This window comes from Pseudorca crassidens, chromosome 3, assembly GCF_039906515.1.
Source record: "Pseudorca crassidens isolate mPseCra1 chromosome 3, mPseCra1.hap1, whole genome shotgun sequence".
NCBI classification, from domain to species: Eukaryota; Metazoa; Chordata; class Mammalia; order Artiodactyla; family Delphinidae; genus Pseudorca; species Pseudorca crassidens.
This window is the reverse complement of record NC_090298.1, coordinates 35929297-35947418: the sequence shown is the minus strand read 5'-3', so window position 1 is coordinate 35947418 and position 18122 is coordinate 35929297. Positions and strand designations below refer to the sequence as shown.

The following is an 18122-nucleotide window of genomic DNA, read 5'->3' as shown; positions in this document are numbered from 1 at the left end:
AGCGTGGAATTCAGCTACAGGTGCTATGCATTTGTTTAAATGCACCAAGCCTCCGCATGTATGTGCCTAGCAAAAACACGTATATGTATACACATATATACATCCATACGCATCTATGAAGGAAAGTGAATTCATGTTTATTGTAGCAGTTAAGCTCTTGAACACTGGAACTGTTGAGTTTGAATCCCAGCTCCTCTGCTTTTCCAGATCTGAATCTGGGGAGAGTTACTTAACCTCCATTTGCTTCAGTTTTCTCAACTATAAAGCAAGGGTAATAGGCTGTTGAGAGGATTACATGAGCTATTACCTTGAAAAGACTTAGGACAGTGACAGGCACACAATAAATGATAGCCATTCTGTTATTGTAGACTTCTTAGCCATCATTACAGTAGACTTTTTAGCCACCACTACTATAGACTTCTTAGCCATCATTACTATAGACTACTTAGAAAAAAGGACATAAGCACAAAGAAGAACTAAAACACCCTTATACTAAAGGAGAACCACTGTTAATTCTATGTTCCCAGTCTTCTTTCACGTGCTCGCCTTCTGTTTACTGTCACTCGAGTCACACTCCAGTGTCCAGGGTTCCAGGGCATGTGGGCCTGCACACACAGACGCGTGCACACACAGGCATATACGCACACTCACACCTTTTTATGCTTCTTGCAAAGATTAGACTATGTGCTTTCATGGTTAAATAACCCTGCACAAGTATGCATTCAGGATTAAGCTATGCACTAAAAGATCAAAACTTACTTTAAAAGTTATTATGGAGTCATGTTTCAAAAAGAACAAATATTTTGCCATTTTTCCATTAATCCTCAAATCGAGGAAAGTGTGTGTCCTACTATTGGCTGCTTTGTTGAGTATATATTTGAGTTACATAAACATGAAAGACCTTAGAACTGAAACATGCCTCATTTATACAACCCGTGTTTCATTTCAAAAGGGAAAGTGAGTGTATCACCAGCTGTAATTATGAATTCTCGGTGAATTGCCAATAGTTTTTCAAGGAGCTAACACGTCCCTTTTCCCACCTTGTTCTGCTTCTGTTGTCCTCACTTTCCTTCTCCATGTAGAGAAGTCAGGTGGGCCTCTGCTTACTTGTTTATCTTTGAGAGGGGTGATCTTTCCCTTCTCTGACAGTTTGTGATTTTAGGCTCCTAGAATGCGGTAAAGAACCATAGATACTGTTATACAGATCAGAAAGCTGGAACAGAGGGTGATAAAGTCCCAGTTTCCAGGGAGAACTAGGAGTGGGTATGTCTCCTGTTTGCTCTCTGTCCTCCAGAAGGAACATTCTCTACCCAGTTTCTTCACTTCATCACATGATGATTCCCACAGGCCCAGAGACCATACGTCTCATCAGTGAAAAACGTCACCCCATAAGTACATGGTAGATGATGTGTGATGATGACAGCATGGCTATTTATATTCTCCACAGTTCTCAGTCCTAAGTTTCATCATCTGACCCTCCAGGCCTCATTTCCTTCGGCGCCGACCTTGCTGCAGCACTGAGTAACTGGGAATGGCCCCCTTCCCTCTCTGATAACCATTTGCTTTATCCCAGGCCTTTCTGGAGACAAGGAAGATTTTATTGGGAGGACTTAAGGCACAGAGGAAGTGATTTTTGTGCCCTTCAAACTAAACCATATAGATGATTAATTACCTGTCTACAAAGACAGCTGGTTCCGAAAACAACTGCTTTATAAAATAATTTTTTTAGAATGACATGACTGCTTGTACCAGCACTAGAGGGTTAATAATGGGGCAATAAAGGAGAATTTAGCGCTAAATATGAGTGTTGGCCTTTAACAGCTAGGATGGTCCCATGCTATCAGCATTACATTGAAAATAAGTTGTAGCAAAACCTAGTCTGAAAATGCCAAGGGAAACTGAGGTGCCATGCTTCTAGGTGGTGATTTAAGGATGTGAGAAAAGTAAAATTCCTTCTGCACTCAGGCTTATATTGCTAATAAACCAGAATTTAAAAGATGCATTCATGTATGTTGATACATAAAACAGCAAAGAAAAACATAGAGCAGGAATACGTTCCTTAATATACAAATAATGTTTGAATAAATTTAAAAAGATTAATAGTAAAATAGACAAATGGCATGAACTGGCATTTCACAGATAAGAGAGTACAAATGGTCAACGCTAGGGGCTGAATTGTCTTCTCCCAAATTTGTATATTGACGTCCTAACCCCAGTACCTCAGAATGTGACTGTATTTGGAGATGGGGCCTTGAAAGAGGTAGTTAAGGTCAAATGAGGTCATATGGATGGTTCTAGTGCGATATGACTGGTGTCCTCATGAGAAGTGGAGATTAGGAAAGAGGCACACATAGAGGAAGACCATATGAAGACACAGAGAGAAAATGGCCATCTACAAGCCAAGGAGAGAGGCTTCAAATGAAACCAGCCCTGCTGACACCTTGATCTTGGACCTCTAGCTTCCAGAACTGTGAGGAAATAAATTTCTGTTATTTAAGCTGCCCAATATGTGGTACTTTGTGATGGCAGCCCTAGCGAAGTAACACAATCAATAAACTTACAAATAATGAAATAAACTCAAATTAAACAATAATTTGACAGTGGAAATAAGTACTGCCATGTACTTTTGGGTGGGAGTATGATTTGGTATACTTGGAAGGGCAATTTGGTAATAGCATTCAAAATTTGAAATATGCATTCCCTTTCACCAGCAATTTTACTTCAAGCAGAAATTATGTGTCATTCACAAAGATACATATAAAAATATGGTCAATTAAATTTTTTTTTTTTTTTTTTGCGGTACACGGGCCTCTCACTGTTGTGGCCTCTCCCGTTGCGGAGCACAGGCTCCAGACGCGCAGGCTCAGCGGCCATGGCTCACGGGCCTAGCCGCTCCACGGCATGTGGGATCTTCCCGAACCAGGGCAGGAACCCGTGTCCCCTGCATCGGCAGGTGGACTCTCAACCACTGCGCCACCAGGGAAGCCCCAGTTGAATTATTTTTAATGAGCATTATACAAAACTACCTGGTCTGAAATTATTACACTTACTTGACTATTCTTTCAGAAAATTCAAAATATTTGCTTTAAGATTCTATGATAAAACTCTTAATATTTGAGAAATCATCAACACAAGTCCTGGAAGACTTTTTGGTATTATGTAAACTGAAGTGGCAAATTAAGACCACCAGAAAATTAACGTAGATTGTCTTGAAATATCCATCTAACTGAGATATTTCAGTTTTTGTAGAGTTGAAATGTTTTATTTATTATCTTTTTGTATAGTTGAAATGTTTCAACTATACAAAACTGGCCTCTTTGCAAAATGGATAGCATGGTACACGCACAACAGAAAGCTCTCTAAGTTTTAAGGAAAATGGGCGTAAAAGGTTTTTAGCAGCTAGTCTAAGGCATTATTAGTGTTGAGAAGGAATTCATCAGACTGACCTATGTTTTCCATGTCTAGGATATGTGAAGAAATGAATATTCACTTGAGCTGCATTGGCAATAAGAATTACTTTGGGCTGTATTTTGGAGAAACTGCAGACACAGGAGAAGCTCTGAAAACTGAGAAGTTATTCTTTTGTAAGGGATATTTACATTTATAAGGGAAAACTTCTGTAAGGGTATCTCCCTCTCTGTAACAAGAGGGGGAGGATAACCGAATCTAGAAACTTATCAATGGAGAAGACAATGACCTAAATCTGTGTAATAACCTTACCCTCGTTTACTGTGCTTTCCCCAGTAGCCTCCCATAACTAGCTCCCAACACCTTCTTTTGCCTTTAGCTGGAGGTGGTATTTAAGGTGGTGACTTGAGCCGTTTCTGGGAGTTACTCAGTTTTTCTGAGTATCTCCCATGTATACAGGAGGTACACGTGTTATTAAACCTCCGTTTGTTTTTCTCTTGTTGCTCTATCTTGTACTACAGGGGGTGTTTCAGCCAAGAACCTAGAAGGGCAGAGGGAAATTATTTTTCCTCCCTTACATGTCATCTGGAGGCTATGTGATGCCCCCTTGCTTCTTGTATGTTGGTGCCAATTCTCTGTCCTGTGAGGAGCTGCAGGTGCTGGCTCTGGTTTAGACAAGTTTTTTTAAAATTAAAAAAAAATTAATAACATCCTAATTCAAAGAAAAATTCTTCTGATGTCTGTTACTCTCTGTGCTCAGTCCTGCATGAAATTTGGCACTCTATGTAGTTACTCCCTTAATTGCATTCATGTTTGATATATCAAACAGTTCTCCGATCTGTCAACTTGAGAGCTTGAAGAAGAGCTCCCCGCAAAGCATATTTCATATGAATCTCAAAGGCTCACATTACTCCTTACCTAATCCAAACTGCTGGTCCATGCCTTCCTCTGGCCATTGTTCTTAGTTTGCCTGCTTACTTTGAAAGCATCTCATTTTTTTCCTGGGTACCCCTTGCATAGTCAACGGCTTACCTTTAAACATGGATGCTCAAACAATCTTATACTGGGTACGATGTATAAGGTGAGGTCTAGGGCACCTTCTTGTACATGAAAGTGGAGGAAGAATAATTTAGATCAAAGGGTCCATTTCCCAAAATATTGGAAAAGTCTTCATTTCCCTTTGTATGTAAAACACCACCTAACAACCAAGTTAAGGGGGTTAATATTTTATATAGGCCCTTCATATGGTAATGACGCTTTTTAATAATTTGAGATATCAATGTTTTACAAATGTTAATGGATCAATGTCATATCATCACCTGCTGTAGCTAATAAACTGATTTCTAAAATCACAGTTCATAGTCTTTTTCTCTTTTAAGTATATAATGAACTCACAGGTTCTTAGGGCCCTATTCTCCATGGAAGTCACCAAGACCCCTAAGAACCTGAGAATGCTTATTAAAAACAGGGATTAAATAGATGCATAAACCTTCTGGGGGAAAATGATAAGGATGTGGAAGAATGAGACAGTACGAAGAAAGATTCTTTACTCCAGGGCTGGAAGTTGTGGGAGATGAGATCATTAGGATAAAGTTCAATTTGATAGGATATAGTCAGTAATCTTTTTTTTTTTTTTTTTTGCGGTACGCGGGCCTCTCACTTTGCGGCCTCTCCCGTTGCGGAGTACAGGCTCCGACGTGCAGGCCCAGCGGCCATGGCTCACGAGCCCAGCCGCTCCGCGGCATGTGGGATCTTCCCGGACCAGGGCACGAACCCGTGTCTCCTGCATCGGCAGGCGGACTCTCAACCACTGTGCCACCAGGGAAGGCCCCTACAGTCAGTAATCTTAAGGTTCATTGTATGGTGGTGCCTGGAACAACCTATCAGGAGATTTTAGTCATTCATAAAAATTGAAACAAAATATTTTTCTAGACAGCGCTATGATCAGCTTTGCTGGGGGCTTTGGAGGTAAGAGTGTGAAACCTAAGGTAAAGTGCCTGTTGAACTTGTGCTAACCTACCCTGCTGGCCCTATCTCCAGGCTGGGTTAAAACGCTCCTCTTTTCATATCCAGGGTTCCTACAGAACCTTGTGCTTACAGCCATCCTAGACATTGTCTCACTTTGCAATGTGTTTTCACTGCTTACATGTCTGTCTCTTCTATTAGATTTTGAGGTCCTTAAGAACAGGGAACTCAGCATTGTGCCTAGCATAAGCACCTAATAAATGTTTGATCTTGTTCAATTTAATGTAATTTGATTTACTAGTCAATAAAGGTTTGTTTGAAAACTCTGCTTTCTTAAGTATGCTGACTAGACCCAGATTGCCCAGCACAGAAGGGGCTGTTAAGAATGGATTCCCGGGCTTCCCTGGTGGCGCAGTGGTTGAGAGTCCGCCTGCCAATGCAGGGGATGCGGGTTCGTGCCCCAGTCCGGGAAGATCCCACATGCCGCGGAGCGGCTGGGCCCGTGAGCCATGGCCGCTGAGCCTGCGCGCCCGTAGCCTGTGCTCCGCAACGGGAGAGGCCACAGCAGCGAGAGGCCCGCGTACCGCAAAAAAAAAAAAAAAAAAGAATGGATTCCCTTCAAACCCTCCTCCACTGTTGGTGGGAATGTAGATTGGTGCAGCCACTATGGAAAACAGTATGGAGGTTTCTTAAAAAACTAAAAATAGAGTTACCATATGATCCAGCAATCCCACTCCTGGGCATATATCCAGAAAAGGCAAATTTGAAAATATTGAAAATATAACTAATTTGAAAATATACACGCACCCCAGTGTTCATAGCAGCACTATTTATAATAGCCAAGACATGGAAGCAACCTAAGTGTCCATCAACAGATGATTGGTTTAAGAAGATGTGGTATATATTTACAATGGAATATTACTTGGCTATAAAAAAGAATGAAATACTGCCATTTGTCATACTAAGTGAAGTAAGTCAGACAGAGAAAGACAAATATTATAGGATATCACTTATATGTGGAATATAAAAAATAATACAAATGAATCTACATACAAAACAGAAACAGACTCACAGACATAGAAAACAAACATGTTTACCAAAGGGTAAAGAAGGGGAGGGATAAATTAGGAGTATGGGATTAACAGATACAAACAACTGTACATAAGTAAATAAACAACAAGGATTTACTGTGTAACACTGGGAACTGTAGGACTCCCTGGTGGCGCAGTGAAGAATCTGCCTGCCAGTGCAGGAGACACCAGTTTGATCCCTTGTCCGGGAAGATCCCACATGCCGGGGAGCAACTAAGCCAATGCACCACAACTACTGAGCCCACTCGCTGCAACTATTGAGCCCGCATGCTGCAACTACTGAAGGCCGTGCGCCTAGAGCCCGTGTACCGCAACGAAGAGTAGCCCCCGCTCGCCGCAGCTAGAGAAAGCTCGCGTGCAGCAACGAAGACCCAATGCAGACAAAAAATAAATAGGTAAAATTTTTTAAAAAATTGGGAACTGTATTCAATACCTTGTAATAACCTATAATGGAAAATAATCTAAAAAATATATATCTGAATCATTTTGCTGTATATCTGAAACTAACACAATGTTGTAAAATCCACTATACTTCAATTAAAAGAAACCCATGGATTCCCTTCAAACATTGCAAGCTCCCCATCATCTCTTTTTGCCATCTGGGGGTTTTAGCTATAAACTGACCTAGACACAAACACTCCCAGGCGCTTTGCTTTGGAGCTAGCTGCACATTTGCAGGGAATTCTCTGGCACAGGAGGCAGCTGCTAAGCCACATGTGAAGGAAGGTGGTGATGGTGAAATACTCAGTTTCCTGCTGCAGACAGACCCAACATGACTATTTACATTTGTGAAGAAGATGAACTATAGGGGGATTATCTGCTTCATACAAATTTTTTTCACACGGTTCTTTTAAAAAACAAGTATGTATATATGCATTTTTCTTTTCCTGCAGAAAAACTAAGCATTTCACTAGATTCTCAAAGAGATCTGGGACCCCAAAAGGTTAATACCTACTGCTTGGTGTGAGTAAATAGAATTTGGCTTTCAAATGTCAAGCTTTTCCTTTTTTTTTTTTTTAAAAGAAAGTTGCTGCTTTATTCAATAGTGCTTTAAGTGGCAGAGGAATTTAGAACCAACCCACTTTATGGAGCCAAGTGTGGAAGGATTCTTTTTTTTTTTTGTCAGCGCCACGCGGCGTGTAGAATCGTAGTTCCCCAACCAGGGATGAACCCGTGTCCCCTGCATTGGGAGCGTGGAATCTTAACCACTGGACCACCAGGGAAGTCCAAGTTTCTACTTGGATAATTTCTTTACAGGAAAGATAACATCAGAGCCTCTTTGTACTTTCTGCACCTTGTACAGCAGTACTCAGCCCACAGCCATCAATAGGGGTTTGTTTGGACAAAATGCATCGGTAGTGAAAGCGAGGCTTACTTGAAAACCATCACTATCCAGGGCTGCTGTCATTTGAAATTTCTGCTTGCCTTACCTATCATGCGTGTGCTCATTTGTAGCAGTTAGTGGAGAGAATGTATCCCTTTCTGAAAGGGTAGGAATTTTCCATTTTATTTGTACATTTTGAAATTTCCATATCCTTTTCCATGTTCAGCTACTATCACAGCTAACTTATTTGTATGGTACTTAAATTTGTAAAGAATTTACAATAGATTGTTAAAAGCTTCTGTGGGATACCTAGGTCTTCCTGGGAGTGGGACTTCTGTGATGAGAAAAATGAGACCTGGCATCTCTCAGAGAAGAGGGCTCTTTCCTTATTCCTTTCCTTAAATGAAAAAGAAAAGAGCAGAAGTCCTGTGAGATCCCACAGAGATTCAGGTTTTAACCACTGCAAAATAATCTAAGTAGGTCTGTAACAGCAGGAAAGATTTGAAACACCAGGTGACTTTTCTAACAAAGTTCACACAGTTTGGGTTAGGCTAGCACCTGACCACTACAAAGTAAAAGAAAAAAAATTTTTTTTCTTTTTTTAAAAAGACAGCTTACCTCGCTGGCTCAGCAAATGTTTTTCCCTATTATAGTTTGGAAAAGAGCATAACTTGCAGGCCTTCTTACCCTTAGCCCTTCCTCCCGCCCCCGACTGTACCATTAAATCCTAGCTACTGGGGTGTCTAAAAAGGATAGGGAATAAATCAGTAATTGCAAAAACTCTCCCCCGCCCCCGTTTTGTGCATGCCAGCACTTGCTACTTTTTAAAAGTTGGTTGCAATAATCAGTCAGAGGTTGTCTCTGCTAGCCAGGTCACAGCCTGAGTGGGCATTGAACTTTGGACTATAGCTGAGGGGCGAGGTAGACAACAGGGACTATAAATATGCGAGTTTCTGGCTGTGGCTTTGTGGAGCTGCCCCAGCTGAGCGAGAGAAAGGAAGCAGCAAGCTAGTCGGAAGGGCTTGTGTAAGTAGAAACTTCGTGTTTTTCCAAACTTGATTCCTTGACAGTTTGGTAAATGATTTGATTTTTGAGTCTTGATAAAATGTTTCTGTCCTTAGAATAGATTTGAAGAAAAGAGATGGGTAAAGAAAAGTAATACAAAAGAAAGAACAAAAGAGTCTAAACGCCGAGTGCAGTGGGGACACTAACAATTCTTGCTGATTTTTGCCCTGCTTTCTGCACAGCTGAGGATGAAGATGCGGGCAGAGGAGGCTGGAGAAATTGAATTCTTTTCCTCTGCAAAAAGTTGTGATGTTACATAGGCAACATTATATATTCAAGCTTAAATATTTCCTGCCGAAATGCAGAGTGAGAGCTCTAGGGGCAAAACAGCCTGTGGGTTTGAAGAGCAGAGACTGAGATATGGCCTTTCTACAGTGCTGTAGAAATGGCCAGGGATATTGTGAGCAGTTTCAAGGTTAAAAAAAAAAAAAAAAAAAAAGGGAGAGCAGGTTTGGTCCACTGTGCGGAAGTGATCATCCTTGAAAGAGTTAAAACCCATGTCAGAATCGGGTGATCTGCGATTAAACGCAATGCCTCGCAGTTTACGTGGTGATGGGTGCTTTCAGGAGAATGAGGGGGGACCCTCAGATGCGGGTCTGAAGGTTAGGGGAAGAGGGTGGAAGAAGTTTCTGCGTGTTTTGCCTTTTGATGGGAAATTTTAAACAAATGTAGCTCTGTATGTGGCCAGTGAATCTAGGTTTTGTGATTGAAAGTGGTGAGATTAGTGAAATTCATAACTACATTTTAACGGTTATTGCATCAGCTTCCAGTAAATCTAGTTTTGTTATTTATCTACATTATTTTATATAGTTGTCTGACAGCTGTAATTAATCAGAAGTTTATTATGTAAAAAGTGATTTTAAGGAAACAAAGTAGAACAGCCTATTGATTATAGTAACAGAGGAAAATCTGAAAGTGTGAACTCTGTAATCCACTCTGCCAATGGCTTCTGTTATTTTTTCATCAAAAAAGTAAATGAGAGCAATGGGTGAGATAACCTTTTCATTTGTATTCACTCTCCAGCCAATTGGAATGGTATGCAAAGTAAGGGCGCCAGGCGCTGAGTTTATGCTGGGGTCTATAACTACTGAATTTATATTCTAGAAAGTAGGGAAGATCTAGCCATTCTAGTAAGAAACAAAATAGCTTGAATAATTTTGATGTTTTCTTTGTCATCTTAGGGCATTAAAAAAACCCAGATCCTGGCTACTATAGTTACTAAAGGTGACCCAGCTAAAAACGGTCAATATATTGCAGTAGCTAAGAGGTCATGTGTTGGAATAAGTAGAACCAGTTTGAATCCAGTTTCCCTGTGACTTAGTACCTGTGTGGACTTGGGCAAGATGCCTAAGCTGTCACTTAGCCATAGTTTTCTCAACTGCAAAAGGAGATAATGGTCACATAGTTGTAAGGATTAACTGACATGATATTAAAAAAGTGCTTTGTGCTACCTGCAAATAGTTGTATAAATGCTCGATAAATGGTAGCTATAAGAAGGATAATTGTATCATCAGTATAAGTACTATCCTAAAGAAATTCCCTAGATTTAGTCCAGATATATCCTCTCCTTTTTTTAAGTATTGGAATTTTAAAGATATTAGAATAGTTGGGATGGCCTTAATAAATTATTTAATTTATCCTCTCTTAACACCCCCCCCCCCTTTATTTCTCTTCCTTTAGTTAGGCTCTTACCAAGATATTCTATATAGCTAGGAATTTTGTGGTGTCAAATAATGTGAAAGATAAGCAGGTTTTTAAAAGTTCTCTCTATAGCTACCAGTGCATTAGAGCCCAAATCAATCTGATTTTAGCCTTTCTACTCCCCTCTTAACCCTGGGCTCACTCTAGGTAACTTATCGTTAGCTGCCCACCCTCCCCCCTGCCCAAGTACTTTTACTTTTTTAATCCCAGATCAGTGCCTGAAAATGTGCCAACTTCCTAGTTCTGGAATTTTGTCCTGATCTCTCTCCCTCAGACTTTTTTTTTTTTGCGGTACGCGGGCCTTTCACTGTTGTGGCGTCTCCCGTTGCGGGGCACAGGCTCTGGACGCGCAGGCTTAGCGGCCATGGCTCACGGGCCCAGCCGCTCCGCGGCATGTGGGATCTTCCCGGACCGGGGCACGAACCCGCGTCCCATGCTTCGGCAGGCGGACTCTCAACCACTGCGCCACCGGGGAAGCCCCTCTGACTTTTATATCAAAATGAGCCTGATTACTTTATCTGATTCACTTAGTGTGTCTTAAATAAAAATTAAATCATGTTTGCATAAATGTATGGATTTTTCTTTCTCTGCTTATCTCTGCTGAATATGCTCTTTTTTCCACCACCTGTCTACAGATCACGTGTTTTATTTGTACCTCTCTGCAGAGAGCGCTAGCCCTTGTTTTGGGAATATTTCTTGTCATGTATTTAATACTTGTACATTTCTTGTCTGAGTATTTCCTACTCAGAGGGGTCATCTTTTTTACCCAAGAATGTGCTATCTAGTCACAGGAACTTCCTGAATGTAGTGGTAGCCAAGAAGTAGACTAATCGAGTGTAGATTCCAGTGAATCTTAAATGGTACAGGGGCCAGTGATTTGCAGTACTTCTTCCTGGTCTGGTGTTTTTTCATTGGTTGGTGTTTGTCTTGGATGTGATAGCAACATTTTGGTAGGCAGTAACATCTGAATCTCTTCATGTTGGTAGACTGCCCTCACTGCCACCTTCTTTCTTCCTGGGTTCTCTTCCCGTGCTGTCTTTTCATTTCTGTGGAGAATCCCCTACTTACCCTTTCCTTTCTTAGATTGGTGGAGGATAGAGAGAAGCAGGCAGAACTTGGTGTGTCTCAAATAAAAATCAAATCATGTTTGCAGAATGTTACTTGGTTGTAGAGGCCACATTCTCAAAATTTCCTTGGACATGTATTTTCTCCTAGACATATATCTTCTACTAGAGAAGTACTTGGCTGCCTGTTCAGGCAGATCTCCACTGCATGCTTACTAAAGTATCTTGCTAAGCCAGATAGTTAAGAGGTACTTTGACAGCTTCCCTGACTCTGGCTGATCTTTTCCCCTTTACAGGGAGATTTGGGGCTAAGAGGCCCAACGTAGTGAGTCCAACAACATGGAGACAGAATCCACTGGCTAGATATTTGTACAAAGTAGAATTGTACCTGCTGGGTTTATAGAAATTCCTTGTTATGACTGTGAAGATGACAGAAAGGTTTTCTCTTTTACAGAACAGCCCCAGCAATGTGGAGAGGCCTGGGGCTGGCCCTGGCTCTTTGTCTCCTCCCCACGGGAGGAACAGAGAGCCAGGGGCAGAGCTCCTTTTGTAAGCAACCTCCAGCCTGGAGCATAAAGGATCAAGACCCCATGCTGAACTCCTATGGTTCAGTGACGGTGGTTGCTCTTCTTCAAGCCAGCTGATACCTGTGCATATTGCAGGCATCTAGGTAAGGTAGTCTTTCTGTGGTCTAGCATTTCTTAAGGGGATAGCTATTAAATACATACATACATAAAATAAAATAAAAATAGAGAAGATATTTTTATTAAATTGCATTTTTGAAAAACTATACAAGTTTGCCTAGAATATGTTAGAGGAAAGAAGACTAGGAGGGTGTTTACAGTTGTTTTCCTGGGGCTATGGAAGCTTCTTCTTCTTTTTGTGTACCTGTATTTTATAGTACCCTACTAAATATGTACTACTTGTGTAATGAAAATGTTCTAAATTGTACTGTTGGAAATGGATTAGTTGTTTCAATATAGGAAGCAGAGACGAGAGCTTTGCTAGAGTAGAATGAACACTAGACTTGCCACCAAAGGTCTTGAGTCATTTAACAAATTTATAAATATATATTTGTTGGGTTATTTGCCAAATATTTATTGGGTACAATTCTCTGTAACTGCGAGATGGCTTAAAAATATACCCTTCACAGGATTAATTTGCGGACTAAATGAGCTGATGTTTGTGCAAGCGCTTAGCATATTGTTTTAACTGAGCATAAGTGCTCAATAAATAATTAGAAAAACAAAAGTTTTAGTCTTCTAAAACAATGCAAAAAAGAGGTATGAGTTAAGTAAAAAATAACAAGAGTTTCATTTAGGAAAATAGAGTGAGGAAAAAGGGAGAAGTCACTAAAATAAAATTAAATGAAATTATTCCTTTTTTTGTATTTTTTCCAAATATTTTAGATTGGAAGACCTGCGAGTAAAACTGGAGAAAGAAGGATATTCGAACATCTCTTATGTTGTTGTTAATCATCAAGGAATCTCTTCTCGATTAAGCTATGTGCATCTTAAAAATAAGGTTTCAGAACATATTCCTGTTTACCAACAAGAAGAAAACCAAACAGATGTCTGGACTCTCTTAAATGGAAATAAAGATGACTTCCTCATATATGACAGGTGTGTACACACATGTATACATATATGCATACACACCCACCCCCCCCAATTAAAAGATACCTGCTTTGTATTTAATTTAATAAGTAATTTAAAATAACACATCTGCTTTTATTACCAAATACTCAGTTTCAAAGTGAGCCCGTTCAAATGTTTGGTTTTAGTATTTTTGAAATGACTTCTTTTCACACAAGGGAATTCACCACTCCAGTAGGGAAATAAAGAAAATTGACTATACTTTTTTCCCCTGTAAATTAGCATTCTGATTAAATTAAAAAAAGAATCAATTTGTACCTCACATACAATTCTAACTTAAAAATTTTGCAGATGAATAACCATACTTTGCAGGCCACTTGCTTATCTCTAATCTAATTACTAAATTTTAAGTTTACATGCCTGCATTTCTGAACTATAAAATATGTTAATTATTTAGGTATAATCGGCATGAATCTGCTTTTCATTCCATGAATGAGTAAAACGTTTGTATTTTCAAGGAACCTCAACGCATACATTATTTGATATCACTGGGACTTCCTTGGTGGTGCAGTGGTTAAGAATCTGCCTGCCAGTGCAGGGGACATGGGTTCGAGCCCTGGTCCGGGAAGATCCCACGTGCCGCGGAGCAACTAAGCCCGTGTGCCACAACTACTGAGCCTGCGCTCTAGAGCCCACGACCCACAACTACTGAGCCTGCGTGCCTAGAGCCTGTGCTCTGCAACAAGAGAAGCCACCGCAATGAGAAGCCTGAGCACCACAAGGAAGAGTAGCCCCCACTGGTCGCAACTAGAGAAAGCCCGCGCTCAGCAACAAAGACCCAATGCAGCCAAAAAATACATAAATAAATAAATAAATTTGACATCACCAACATTTCTAGTTGGTGCTGGTTTTTTTTTTGGCTCTTCAGGAATGGTAAGCCAGACTCTGCCAAGGCCTAAGACCTACTTGGTCTTACTCTAAATATTTTTAATATTACATGTCATTCTTTTAGGATTGCAAACTTCTTATTCTGTTGCAAAGTATAACCCTTTGATAGTCATATAAAATTGTATATACAGGGTAAAATAGGGGTAAGAAGAACATTTCAACTCCACTATTTCTGAAAATGCCAGGCGTTGTATTTCCATTTCTTTCACTGTACTGAAATTTTTGTTGCATCAGATATTTTTTTAAATCAGTGGGCTACTGGCCAAGACGTGAGGATCTTTTTGTTATGCTGTGGTTTCTTATTGTGTGGAATTTGTGCTGCTTTAGCAGTTATGAAAGGATCGTGTGATTTGCAGAGCCCAATTTATGATGTCAGTGGTTTGAGCATTGATAGAATTTACAAGTCAATTACAAAATTGTATTTGACCAAGTCACAGTAACTAGATTGCATAGTTTTGACATTATTTGTTGTGACATATCTATTTCACATTTCAAAATCAGACTCACTATAGTCTTGTCATGACCTGACCTGGTATACAGTGCCAGGGAGGTTGTTTGGACCCCATTCAAGGAAATTTACTGAAGTTATGAAAGGGTCTTAGTTATAAGACCATTGAACCTACAGTACCTATCCCAGATGGTGCATGAGTATGATCATGATACAGAAAATATTGTAATGACTTTGTTATTTTTTTCAGATGTGGCCGCCTTGTATATCATCTTGGTTTGCCTTATTCCTTCCTAACTTTCTCATATGTAGAAGACTCCATTAAGTCTGTTTACTGTGAAAGTAAATGTGGAACCTGCTCTCTCAAGGTATTTTTCTCAATTATTTTTACGTGGAGAAAAGAGGAAATCTTTTAAGAACTATTTAAGTAAGTTAGTGTTTCATGACTAATTAGCTAGTCAATGTTTCTGTTGGTGTACTAAAAATAAACTACAACAGTAATTTTTATTAATATAACTACATATGCTTCCTTTTATGTAACATATACTTTAAAACGTCTTTTCAAGATCCATATTGCTGCTTTTATCTAGAAGAAGTTTAGAAAACAAAAAAATCAACGTAGATTACGTATTTCAATTACCACCGAATGCTATTGCATGAATATAAGTACTTAAAGAATTCAGCCAACATAAAATACATTATTGCAATATTCTGAATGTGCTCATATAAGAGCATAGTGATAGCAAAGATTATGCATGGCATTACCTGAAGTGGAATTGGGGCCCAGATAACTACTTAATTTACCAAGAATGTAAAACTGTCAGCTTTAAAAAAAAAAAAAAAAAAAAAAACTGTCAGCTTTTCTGTGAAGCCCTTACACAGTGCACTTGGAATTACTGCATTTATTTCACAATGGAATAACTTTTTTACTCATTACTGATATTTCTCTCTTAACAACCATGAGAATATTTATTCCTTGTCATGAGAGACACTATATTTACAAGTGGTTTATAAAAAAGATACTCAAGGAATTGATTTTAACTTGTATTAACTAAACTTCTTTTCCTCTCAAACTGAGAAGGAAAATAATTCCAAACAGTGTTTCCTTGACAGAGCAAGTGGGCAAAATTCGAACTCAGGTTTAAAAATAATCTTGAATTTTTATTTCTAAAATAAAGGAAGCTCTGCTTCCTTTATATTTTTCCCAACTCTAAAGAAAGCCATTCAGATTTTAATGAATCACTTAAGTTGTTAAGAAGCTCAACAGTTTAATTACTCTAGTTATGTCATTTTTCACATTTTAATCTTCATAATAATACCGTGAGGGTTATTTTACTGCTTTTACAGATGAGGAGACTGAAGTAATGCAAATAAAGTATTAACTCAATGTCTAACTTATACTAAGTGCTTAATGAATGTTAGCAATATTGATTCCTCATTTTTGGGGACTTTTTTTTCAGCATTCTGCATTTTCACAAATGCCTAATAGTTGTAAATATACCTAGGTATATTGAAACAAAGGTAGAAACAATTCTCATAACATGTGTAAAGTTTACAAACATCTGTAAATAGAAATAATATATCGTATTATCTGATATGTCAAATCAAATTGGAGTTTTTCTATTTCATTGCATCCTAGATGCCACCAATTATATGACACATTATTTATGTGTTATTAAAAACTGCTGTCAGTTAGAGTAGGATACAATACTATAAAACTATCACTAGTAGGATGCATTCTAATTTTAAAGATATTAAAATGTGAAAAAAATACATTGTAGAATCAATGAAATATAATAATTGGTTTTTTGGAACCAATACGTATATCAAATTGTTTGTTTTTAATAAAACACTATTAAGTTCTCAAAAGTAATTCAGAAACAACCAAAAAATGTACCATTTATTAGTTGTAAGCTAAAATCCAGTGGAATTTATAACTTTTCAAAACCTTCAAAATACCAAATCATATCACTTAGTGAGTGTTTGAATTTCTTATATGTTACCTTTAAAAATCATTTTTTCACGCATTCCTGCTAAATCTATAAATTTGCTGGTAAGTGATTTATAAATTTATTCCAGACACTGGAATATGAAGACTTCTGTAAAAATGTATCTTTGGCTACTGTGGAAAAAACAACCGAGGCTCCACAGCCCCATCACCATCACCATCACCATCACCATCACCATCTTGAGAACGGTCATCTTTCAGAGTATCCAAAACCAGAAGCACCAGATAACCCTGAGCATCCCCCTCCTTCAGGTCTTCATCGCCACCATAGGCACAGGGGTCACCAAAGACAGGGTCACTCAGAGAACTGAGATGCATTACAACTTTCTTTTCCACAAAAGAAGCTCTGACGAAGTGGATGCATAAATCAGTTACTCTGAAAATTTCCCAAAGATTCAGAATCAGCTCTGAGTAGCTGATGATGACACTGCCGACATCTGATATTTGAAAAAACAGGGTCTGCAGTCACCTGACAGTGTAAAGACAACCTCCCCTCTTTATGTAGCTGACAGGGCCTTCTGGCGGAGGAGCACGTCACTGAATCTTGACAGTGACGTTTGCCTCCAGCTGCCTGCCACGCAAGTCAGCAGCTCAAGCCTACAGAAGCCAGCACCAAATGAAGCTGAGAGAAGAAGGCAGAAATGTGAAAATGACCTTCAGATTAAACATTTACAATCGGATGTACTGCCTAAGTCAGTCTAGACAATTATATCTCCAGCATTTTTATAAGCTACCTAATTAATAGTGATCCAAAAATAGGAATTGGATTTGTGTACACATGGAGAAATTGGCTTCCACATTTTAAAATTTAAGTCAAAAAATGTTTACCCCCCAACCATATTTTTATTACAGGGCAGCTGAAAGGTGGTTGCAGCATTTGGTTCATATGTTTTTCTTTTTCTTTCTCCAGCATTCTACTTGCATTCATGAGAACAGAAACATAAACTATGACCTAGGGGTTTCTGTTGGATAGTTGGCAACTTAGAATGGAGGAAGAACAACAAAGACATGTTTTCCATTTTTTTCTTTACTTATTTCTCAAACAATATTATCTTTGTCTTTTTAATCTTACGTTTTTAACAAATTAAACCTTTAAAGAAAGAAGTGATTTCTGTCTTTTCAGATCCAGAAGTACTCATACATGAATATTTTGCTATGATTACATTTTAGATATCCATTTATACTTTTTTTACATCCAAGACTCATATCTTGATTTTTACTATCACATATGAATGAAGTCTTTATATCTTGCTTTCTTTGTCTAGCATTGTATCGTACTCTTTAAAATTTAAGATTGCCAGTCTTGAAAGATAGATGGGAAATGATAAAAGAATGTTGTCCATCTCTTGATTGCTTAGAAAGTATTTCCATAGTCAATGATGGTTCAATAGGTAAACTAAGTCCTATAAACCTGAACTTTTTTATGGCTGATACTATTGAGCAAGAATGCAGAACACGATTGGCAAAAGTGTGCATTTGTTTAAATAAACTCAATGAAGTTTAAA

At 38.8% G+C, this 18122-nt stretch overlaps 1 protein-coding gene and 1 long non-coding RNA gene across 2 annotated transcripts in view; both read left to right on the top strand.

Annotated features, from left to right (window-relative positions):
• Window positions 1-5341, top strand: part of LOC137220666 (uncharacterized) — a 121981-nt gene extending 116640 nt beyond the window's left edge. Inside the window, exon 7 of the long non-coding RNA XR_010941733.1 lies at window positions 3466-5341. This is a non-coding gene — a long non-coding RNA (uncharacterized lncRNA). The remainder of the gene's footprint in view (window positions 1-3465) is intronic.
• A 3287-nt stretch (window positions 5342-8628) lies between these two features.
• SELENOP (selenoprotein P) lies at window positions 8629-18122 on the top strand. Its single transcript, XM_067730614.1, is given in 5 exon segments — window positions 8629-8814; window positions 12073-12288; window positions 13028-13240; window positions 14860-14977; window positions 16689-18122. Coding segments are annotated over 4 exon segments (1128 nt in total). The 5' UTR covers window positions 8629-8814; window positions 12073-12085; the 3' UTR covers window positions 17283-18122.